General features: G+C 42.8%; 1 protein-coding gene across 1 annotated transcript in view; it reads right to left on the reverse strand.

Annotated features, from left to right (window-relative positions):
* The window catches only part of LOC144714907 (lon protease homolog 2, peroxisomal-like), a 41,917-nt gene extending 31,907 nt beyond the window's left edge, over positions 1-10,010 (reverse strand). Inside the window, exons 1-3 of the mRNA XM_078589712.1 lie at positions 9,623-10,010; positions 9,442-9,536; positions 9,255-9,357 (exon numbers count right to left, since the gene is read on the reverse strand). Of these exons, the coding sequence (XP_078445838.1) occupies positions 9,255-9,357; positions 9,442-9,536; positions 9,623-9,729 (305 nt within the window). The 5' untranslated portion in view covers positions 9,730-10,010. The remainder of the gene's footprint in view (positions 1-9,254; positions 9,358-9,441; positions 9,537-9,622) is intronic.
* Between the last annotated feature and the right edge of the window lie 481 nt (positions 10,011-10,491).

Raw genomic sequence — 10,491 nt, forward strand, 5'->3', positions numbered from 1 at the left:
CACTTTGAAGGGCGGTATAGTATTTCTTCTCACGTCCTATTTCAAGAACTATTTGAAATTAAGCAAACGGGATTTGTACCAGAATACAGAGTTGCATTTAAACGACTCATTGCCCATATCCCAAATCTAGCAAGAAATGTCAAAGAGAATGCGTACCTCCGGGGGCTGAAGGCCGAAATTCGCCGGAAAGTCCTAAAGTCGCAACCCTATTGACTAAAGGAAATTATGGACCTCTCTCTACAAGCTGAGCTCGACCTAGGAGTGTTATGGTCCGCATGGCAAAATAACCCATGCTAGCCCACTACCGGTGTCTCTGACAACAACCGAAGGTTACCAGCACTAACGTATGCTCCCACCCCAAGCAATGCTCCTCCAAGCCGTCCTCATGCACCATCAAGGCCAACCCTACCAAATCACACTCAACCAACTCAAGCTTACCAGGGCAGCGATACAGACCGCCGACCCCGTCGTCAAAATTTGAAGTTGATAGAGTCAGAATTCCAACAACGAAAGGACAAGGGTTTATGTTTTTACTGCAACAAACGATTCGCCCCGGGGCATAGATCCAAGAAAAATCTCAACATCATCATGGTCTTGGATGGTGACCAAGATCCACCTTCCTCAGAGGATGAAGCAACAGATTATATGCAAACATATGAAGCTCCAATCAACCCAGGTTCCTTATTTACAGCTCAAATTTCATTCCATTTTTCTGAATCTTCATCACCCAACAGACTAGTAAAGATGTGGGGAAACATCAAAGGACTCAACGTCAGAGTATTGATCGACGGAGGCGCTACACATAATTTCATTCATTCTGATTTGGTAGCGGCATTATCCATCAAAGTGTTCTAGGGTCCACCTTTTGATGTTATCCTAGCAAATGGTGTTCTGCAACAGTCACAAGGTATCTGTTTAAATGTCCCTATCAAATCGCAAGGATTACAGATTATCCAAGACTTTATTCCTATCTCAATGAAGAACATGGAAGTTATATTGGGAGTACAGTGGCTGAAATCGTTTGAATGGTTTTATAGCAATTACAAACTGTTGACTCTCAAGATCCTGTGGAACAAGAGGGTTTATCTTCTACAGTCTGATCCCGACCTACTACCAAGCGGGGCTCCCAATCATCTCACTGCTCAAGAAACCATAAACAGCAAGCGCCAGTTCAGAGAGCTACATCGAGCCTGTCATCCAGACATTCCCAGGGTATTTCATCTACAACTCCAACCCCCTTTTCTTGATTTTCCATCATTATATCCCATGGTTTTACCCAACAATCACATTTTCCTCCAAAACGCTCCATTGACCACCAAATCCATTTGCTACCCCAATCTAAACCCATTAACCTCCGCCCTTTTAGATACTCTCACCTACACAAGAATGAACTTGAAAAGATCATCCAAGAACTTATGGACTCCAAATTTATCAGACACTCCATTAGCCCATTTTCAAGCCCTGCCCAGATGATTAAAAAAAACTGGGGAATGGCGAATGTGTATTGATTTCCGCGCCCTCAATAAAATCACAGTACCAAATAGGCACCCCATTCCGATAGTGGATGAATTGTTGGAAGAACTTCATGGTTCTGTTATTTTCACCAAACTTGACCTTAAGTCGGGATATTATCAGATTAGAATGTTGGAATCTGACATCTACAAAACAGCTTTTAAGACACATCAAGGGCACTACGAATTTACGGTAATGCCTTTCGGACTGACCAATGCACCGGCAACGTTTCAGGCCTTAATGAATCTTATTTTTTAACCTCTTCTCAGGAAGTGTGTTCTTGTTTTTTTTTACGATATTTTGGTACATAGCTCTTCCCTGGCTGAGCATGAAATCGCCCTGCATCAAGTTTTACAAATCCTTCAGAACAATCAACTTTGGGTAAACTTGTCCAAATGTCAAATTGCAAGGGATAGAATTGATTATTTGGGCCACTGCATCTCTCACCAAGGAGTGGCAACCGATGCGGTTAAGATTGAAGCTATCCAAAAATGGCCTGTACCAATGTCCATCAGACAATTACGTGGGTTCTTAGGCCTCACTAATTATTATCGCCGGTTTGTAGCTAACTATGCCTCCAAGTCCTACCCTTTAACTTCACTGTTGAAGAAAAATGCCTTCTATTGGGATGAAACTGCGAATTCCTCTTTTGGTGAGTTAAAACAGGTGCTTGCCACAACACCAGTTCTCAAATTGCCAGATTTTTCGAAACAATTCTATGTGGAAATGGATGCCCCAGGGATAGGGATTGGCGCAGTTTTGTTGCAAGACTCCCTCCCCTTGCCTATTTCAGCAAAGCCTTGTTGCCAAGGCAACAAACCAAGTCAGCTTATGAGAGGGAGCTCATGGCAGTAGTCCTTTCTGTCCGCAAGTGAAATCATTTTTTGCTATTTCAGAAATTTTATATCCATACAGATCAGCTCAGTCTTAAATTTCTCAATAGTCAGAAAGAGATTCCGCAGCAGTATCACAAATGGATTGGAAAATTATTGGGCTATGATTTTGAAATTAAGTACAAAGCTGGCAAGAACAATTTAGCCGCCGACGCCCTCTCTCGCTTAGTGGAAGGAGTAACAGTACATTGTCTTTCAATTTTGACGACACAATGGTTAGATAAATCAATCTTGTTTAACGAAATCAAGGAAGACCCCAAGCTGTCAGAAATACTGTCTTCACTCTGTTCCACCAATCAAGCCCCTAGAAATTTTTCATTGAAGAGAGATTTATTATTCTACAAGAAGCGACTTGTTCTTCCGCGACATTCTTCTCTTATTCCTGTGGTTCTTCGCGAATTTCATGATGCCAAGGTAGGAGGGCATGGAGGGTTTCAGAAGATGTATAAACAAATTACTCAACAGCTTTATTGGCCAGGCATGAAGAACTATATCAAATCTTACGTATTGCAATGCCAAGTTTGCCGGCAGCACAAGGCTTCTACTCTGGCCCCAGCAGGCTTATTGCAACCCCTGCCTATCCCAAATCAAAAATGGGAAGACGTTTCGATTGATTTCATTGAAGGGCTTCCCTCTTCACAAGGGTACGACTCGATTCAGGTGGTAGTGGATCGACTATCTAAATACAGTCATTTTATTGCCCTTAAACACCCCTTCACAGCTCAGTCCTTAACTGATACCTTCATGAAGGAAATTGTTCGCCTACATGAAATTCCTAATTCTATCTTATCTGACTGCGGCTGCAGTATATTTACCAGTTCGTTCTGAAGGGAACTACACAAACAACAAGGAACTTCCCTAAAGATGAGTTCCTCCTATCATCCAGAAACAGATGGACAGATGGAAGTCACCAATCGAAGTTTAGAATGTTATCTACACTGTTTTTCGTCACAATGTCCTAAACAATGGATCAAATGGCTACCATGGGCAGAGTACAGTTACAACACGTCTCATCACTCCTCAATTAATATGACTCCTTTCACGGCAGTTTATGGTCACGATCCACCTTCGGTGCTCAAGTATGGGGCTACACTGTCCCCTATCGACTCCTTGGACACTATGCTCCAAGAAAGGGATGTCACTCTGGACGTTCTCAAATCCCATCTAACCAAAGCCCAATCTATTATGAAGCGACAACATGACAAACATCGACGAGATATTCAATTTCAAGTGGGAGACAAAGTGTATGTCAAGATTCGACCTTACAGAATGAAGACATTGGCAAAGCGCCCCTCTGAAAAATTATCTCCAAAATATTTCGGTCCTTACACCATCTTAGAACAAATCGTCCCGTTGCATACAAGCTCGACTTGCCTTCTACTACCACCATTCATTCCCTTTTCCATGTCTCTCATCTTCGTAAAGCCATCGGCGAGACCGTCAACATTTTACTTTTGACTTCTAATCTCTCTGCTGATTGGGAATGGCAGGTCTTTCCAGAAGCCATCCTTTCGTACAGGTCTACAAGAGAAGGGATGCAAGTCCTTGTCAAGTGGAAGAACTTGCCAAATTATGAAGCTACTTGGGAAGATGTCTCGACCCTGGAGAAAAAGGAATTGAGGACAATTTGGTTTTCACAAGGGGGAGTATTGATAAGGAATTTACGAGGACTTATTTGGAAAAACGGAAAAAGCAAAAGCGCACTCATGTCGCTCACGCAACAACTGCTTCGGGTCAGACGCTGCAAGGGACGAGGATGGCGAACAACATATAAGGCGCCAAAGCGCCTGAAGAAGTGGCACAAGAAGAAGAAGTTGTGAGCAGTGTTCCTGGGAGCCAGCGGAAGAGGGTGGGAGATCCTCTCGCCATCTGCTGGAGCCGTTGCCGATCCGGCGTTTATCTTTTCTTCGTTGCTATATTTCTCTCTTTGGAACTTCGTATCCCTCTCATCGATTGACTCTCGGAACAGTTTATCTTATTGGGAACGGATTTCTTTTCGAATCGGGTATCTATTGTCCTATTGAACGTTCAGTGGGGAAGTCTGAGCTATATTGGTCGTTACATTTCTGAACTACTTCAGGAATACCGTAACACCCACATACGACCATTTAAAATTAAGTAAACAATATGGACCTCTTAAACATGCGGTCCAGTTACAGCCCAAGGACAAAAAAAGTTAAATAAAGATAAATAGCAGAAGTATCTCTAATCAACAGGACCCATAATCTTTTCTTGAACATTTCACATCAATTCAGAGACATACCAAGATGGCACACTGAAGAGTCATTGTTTTTCAGAAACTTGGCTTTTCCAAATCTGGTGAAGATGTCAGTGTCACTATTGATGTAACTTCAATTAGCCAAAAAGTGCAGAGCGGTGGAGGAAAGATGAATTCACAGCTGCAATGCGATACTAATGTATTTATGCCATTTCAGCGTGCTAGGGGCAAAATATTTTTTCCCATTTTATGAGTGTTTCCCATGTAAATAGGTTAGCCTACATTTAGGAGCAGAATAAAGCAGTATCGACGAAGTGAAGTATTGCCTCTCCTTTGTGTTTCAGTCCCCTTGGTCCTCTCTATGATCATCTGGCCCCATGGTAATGGGTCTCGCTCAGGTCTGCCTCTCATACTCCTATGAACACCCAGGTCTGTAGATGTGGAATCGACAATAGGCTCTGATACCAATGATAGATACCGGTCAAGTGATCTATCAGGATCACTGAGGCATTCAAGAACTAGTAACGCTAAACTCATGCCTTCTAGTCAAAGGCTTCCATATTGACTTCCGTACCTTGCTTTAGTAAGTCCTTTGCTGGGTTCTCACAGGGACTCAATCAAAATCTCTGATGACCAAAGTTCTCCTACCCTAGATTAGGGACTCAATCAAAATCTCTGATGACCAAAGTTCTCCTACCCTAGATTCCTGCCATCAATGGGATGGGGCTTTAAAAAAACATAAATCAAACAATTTTATTCTCATTATGTAACTGTAACTACAGGTTATATGAGACCGGACCTGGCCTACTTACAATACCTTAAGGCTGAATTTGATATTTAAATGGATATTTTGAGGCATGTTTAAAAATTCAAAATGGTGGGGATAACAAAATACAAAAAAGAGGTAGAGGGATATTGATATAAAATGAATCTTTGTTTAACAAAGACCATCAATTAGGAAGGGAAGTGAAGAGATAGAGTTCCCAAAACTGCAAAATGTCTTAGTGGCATTCCATCAGGGCATGAGAATGTCGCAGGTTAATGGCCCTATGGGAACCAAATATTTCTGGGTTCTCATCATTTCTTAGAGGGAATCTTTGATGACAGGAATCAGTCACCAGACCTATTGGATCTAGAGTAAACAAGGAAAATCTTTGCCAGAAGTGAATAGACAGAGAAATAATCTGATATGGTCTTCAACATCAAATACAAGAGGAGGCAAAGGAAGGGACGTCCAGGGGAGATGCAGACTGAGGAGGCAGTGGTCAACACCAGCCACAACAATGGTCAATAGGTACATAAGATCGTCATGTGAATCAGCATGCGACAACCTAAGTCAGGCCTGGTAGGAAGGGAAATAAAATAAAAGCCCATTAGAATATAATGTCCAGGGAATCAGGATATTAGGAGAGGGAGGAGAAAAGTATCGGGATCAGCTTTTTGGAAGGGGATTTCAAGAATCAGTTGGTGGGTCTTTCCCTCGAAGTACATGGCAGCATTCGGCCAGGTGACAAGGAGGACGACAGAGCCGAAGATTATGAGATCTTCACTGGAGGGGCACTCAATAGGATCATTCTGCAGCTTGATCAAGCACTGCGATGAATCTCCAGCTAGCAGTGTAGGAGTGTTCAAACTTTTGATTGATAACCTTTTTAGATACCGTCGTATCATTATCACCTCATGATTCCTTTTAGGCAGTATCAGTTGGTACTGAGGGAGTGGTACAATCCTTACTGTCAAAGATAAGAGCCTAATCAGCCCTAATTCGGCCTCTAAACGGGCTCCCAATCATGCCCCAAACACACTCCTAATCAGGCCCACTTACAGCCCAAATCGGGCCCAATTCCCAAGGCCAACGGCTAGTTAAACTAGCCGTTGGAATTGCCAAAATAGAGCCATTGGAGGGTCCAACGACCATCCTTTTTTCTCTCTATAAAAACCCCTTCATAGGGGATGTATTTATATCTATCTTTTTTCTTGAATGAAAGTCTTTTTCTCTTGTTCTATCTACCTTCTCTTGTTCCACTTTTGCCATTGATGCTGAGCTCACGGGAATCAGGCCAATCCGTTACTTACAATAACGCATTGCCGTTTCAAGAGGAAGAAAGCACACCAGGACACACGTTTGAGAGTTAAAAGGGGGAAAACCCCACGAAAGAAGTATCATCATCATTTCTCTCAAGTGGTACCAGCATGGGAAAAAGAAGCAACAGAGTGCCAGAGGCTGGAGAAGTGAGATTCCATCCATGGCCAGAGAGGATCTTGTCCACCTAGGGCAATCCATTCTTCTATCTTTTCTCTTCATCTTTTAACACTCTCAGTGACGGATTCTCAGAGAATTCTTGGACTTTGAATAAGTGGTTTGGAATTGAATAAATCGTGATTCTCCTTGTCAACTCCATTTATCGATACCAAGCTTAGTGCATCAGGGAATTACTGATAGGAGGGAGCAGGCACTGATACACTAATCAAGCATGGATATATTGGGGAGCATGAAACTCATTGTCTCCGAGGAGGATAATGATGGGGCTCGGCCCAAATTTTCAGGAAATGTCATTTCCAATGCAATACCTTCTCCATACCTCGTAGATATGAAGGCCACAGAGATGACACGTATGTCACAATAACAGCATAAAACAAAGGGATGAGTGTGCAAAGTTTAGGTTCAGTTCGTGGATATGCAAATGTAGAGTAGCCGCTGGAGCAACAACCAGGGTTGGACCAAGGAAAATGCTGAAGGAAGAGAAAGGATGATGAGGAATGTCTTCAGATCACGGATGGAACCCCATCGAGCGTACTGTGATTTCTCATTGAATGAATACAATACCTCATTTTGGATTGATTGAGAGGAAGAGAATCCGACATGAAAGGACAGAAGCTGACAGTAAGATCTTCACCAGGACAAGAGGAAGAGAGGACATTGCTGATGAAGAAGAAAAGAATGACTGCAGAGTCAAGAGAGGGAGAAAGATAACTGCAAGGAGATGCAGAAGAGGATGACGAGCAGAACGTACCCGAGAGAGGGTTAGAGAAGAGGATTCAAGCTTTAAATTTACTCCCAAAAGAAGGCTACATTTATTTAAAGTGAAAATTATCCTCAGAGGAAAATTACTAAAAGAGCAAATAAATCACTAAAAATGGCTTTACTATGCTAAACTGACCAAACTAAGCCAAGATAAAATTAAGTTCATCACATCAAAATGCTTCAGGAATAGAGGAAGAGGAACATTCTTTATGAAAGTACAACATGCTGGGACTAGAACGATATCCAGGGCTCCCTAAAGCAAGAAGAGAATCTCTGACAACTAAAGCAAACATGGAACTAGCATTTCGATAGGTAAAGCTCATTATCATACACAGCTACATCAAAGGTGATACTAGAAAGTGGTAAGGCATGCAGGGAAGTGAAGTTGAAGATGGCCAACTCAAACGAGTCTGGTATGATCCCCATCATATCCAAGGTTATTTTTATCTGTTCACCAATAATGACATTTAAGTAATTTTCCCTTTGAATACCTCTGTTTAGTAGTCAGTGATATGAACCTGCTGGTTCGTATCGGGGAGAAGACGGGAAGGAAGGGAGAAGATGCCAGGATGGTTGTCGGCGTGCCTGGATGGACTACGGCAGGATGAGGGCAGGCAGAATGGACGTCGTCTACAAGAGGAGTCCGTTGGAATGGACGTCGCCGGAGGGAGCCAGACACATCTTTGTGATACTTCTTGGCTACCCTCCTCAAGGGAGGGCTGCTCTATTTAAAGGGATTACAACAGGCCCAAATGACCTAAATGCCCCTAGTGGGCTGAATGATGAAAGACCCTAGATACATTGGGGTTGTATCAGTCAGGCACCACAGAATCAATTGGAAGTTCCTCTCAGCAGTGTACCTTTCTCTTTCCTCCCTCTCTCATTTAGGATGACTACACCCAGGTTCTTATCAGAGCGTGGCACAGCTTTTGTGCGAAAGTTTACAAGGGTCGGAGCATATTCTTTTCATCAGAACCCAGCTCCCAAGTGTAGAGACGCTGGAGAATGTTGACATTAAAAGGAACATAAAGCTTTTAAGACTGCACTTTTCATTCGTATTTTCTCACCTCGTTATCAACTTTTCTACAATATATCAGCTGGAAATGAATGTTACAATATATCAGCTCAAGGAATGTTAGAATTCAGGGAGGGCTTAAAAGAGTATCTGAGCAGTTTTATTCAATATTCTCAGTGAAATGATTGTCTATCAAGAGACAAATCCATAAGGCCAGAAGCATGAATGAGATCTTAAACCCCCTATATTTCATAGCGGGAGAAGAGACTCCAGCTGTCACTGCCTTATTTTGTTCTCTTTCTCTCATTTACTCTCTCACTAGCACTCTACTTATAACCAAAGATAATTAGCAAGACACTAATTTGGCTTTCTTCAGTGTGCCAGAGAATGATGAAAAGAAATATTGAAATAATAAAATTTGGAACAGCAGTAATATTTTTTGTAGACATAGCAGACATAAGTAAGTCATTAATACAGATTCCTTGTACCTGAAGAAACGACAAATATCTCACAAGAGCTACAAACATCCAAGAAATGGGATTCCAAAAACTATTCAAATTAACTTAATAGAAAAAAATGGAGGAAAAATACCTGTTGTGCCAGAGAATTGGCTCTCCCACCCATTCATCATCACGCTTTATAAGATCAAAGACATCTTCTGGGACGTTCAAATTTGGATCGTCCGATCCATTCTCTGAATTTTCGATGATAACCGAGAATTTTTTCAAAAATTATTGATCATAAGGCTCTCGGCGATAACTACGAGACAAAAAATTACCTCGAGCCATAGCATAGCTTTCATCTCTCACAGGAACAACGCCGATGACGGCGTTTTCCTCCCTCTGCCAAAGCTCCCCCTCAATCAAATTCACGCTGCACGAAGCAACATCAAATTTCGTGGAACCGAGCAGTCGACTAGATAATTTAATAAAAAAACTAATCAATCCCGGCGAAAATACCACGCCTCCGTATCGCATTCGATCCTGGCAATCGCACCAGGGAGCAACACCTTGTTCCTGAAAGGCAGAATTCCCAGCCGGAGTGGAAGTTCCCCGATCTCGTCCATCCGCTAAAGCCAGCCTCGAAGGCCAGAGAAACTCACGAAGATAAGAACAGGCGAGAGGTTTTCGATCAGAGATGATATTGACTGCGATCGACGATCTGCCATGAAATGCCGGAAATCCGCAATGAAATGTGGATTTGGCGATGATTCTTGGCGTGTAATCCTTCCACGGCGGTCAAGATTGGCTGCTCGAGGAGCGATTGACGAATTTCCGGCGGCGATTTTGCATGTTTTTTGACCGGATCTTCTCGCTTGGCGGGAGTCGAAAACGGCCGCGATTTGTCGCCTCTTGCTCATATTTAAATAAGGTTCGGGAACGGACGCCGGATAACGGATTGGAACGGACGAAACAGGACGAAGAAACGGGATGAAATAGGAAGATGCTAGACGAAACCAAGGCAATTTCTACGGTGAAGTACATCTCCTACCACGGATTGCGCTCTATCCGTCTCAATCGAGGCTTCCGTTTCGATTCAAGCGCCTCCAATTCCCAATTCGATTGGCCTTCGCGATGACGATTAATAAATCCCAAGGTCAGACTCTCGACATAGTGGGGTTATATCTACCAAGCCCACTTTTTACTCACGGCCAACTCTAGGTTGCTCTCCCAAGGACGCGGATTGGTCCATCAGGAATCGTGTTCTGCGATGGCCGTACAATCCGCTTATCTGTGACTAACGTTGTTTATACAGAGGTTTTCCATTAAGAGATGTTGAGTAGAAGGCTGTAGAAGACGAGCTTCTACGTTCTCAGGTACAACCTCAA

Source organism: Wolffia australiana, chromosome 18 (genome assembly GCF_029677425.1).
Source record: "Wolffia australiana isolate 7733 chromosome 18, ASM2967742v1".
Lineage (NCBI taxonomy): Eukaryota > Viridiplantae > Streptophyta > Magnoliopsida > Alismatales > Araceae > Wolffia > Wolffia australiana.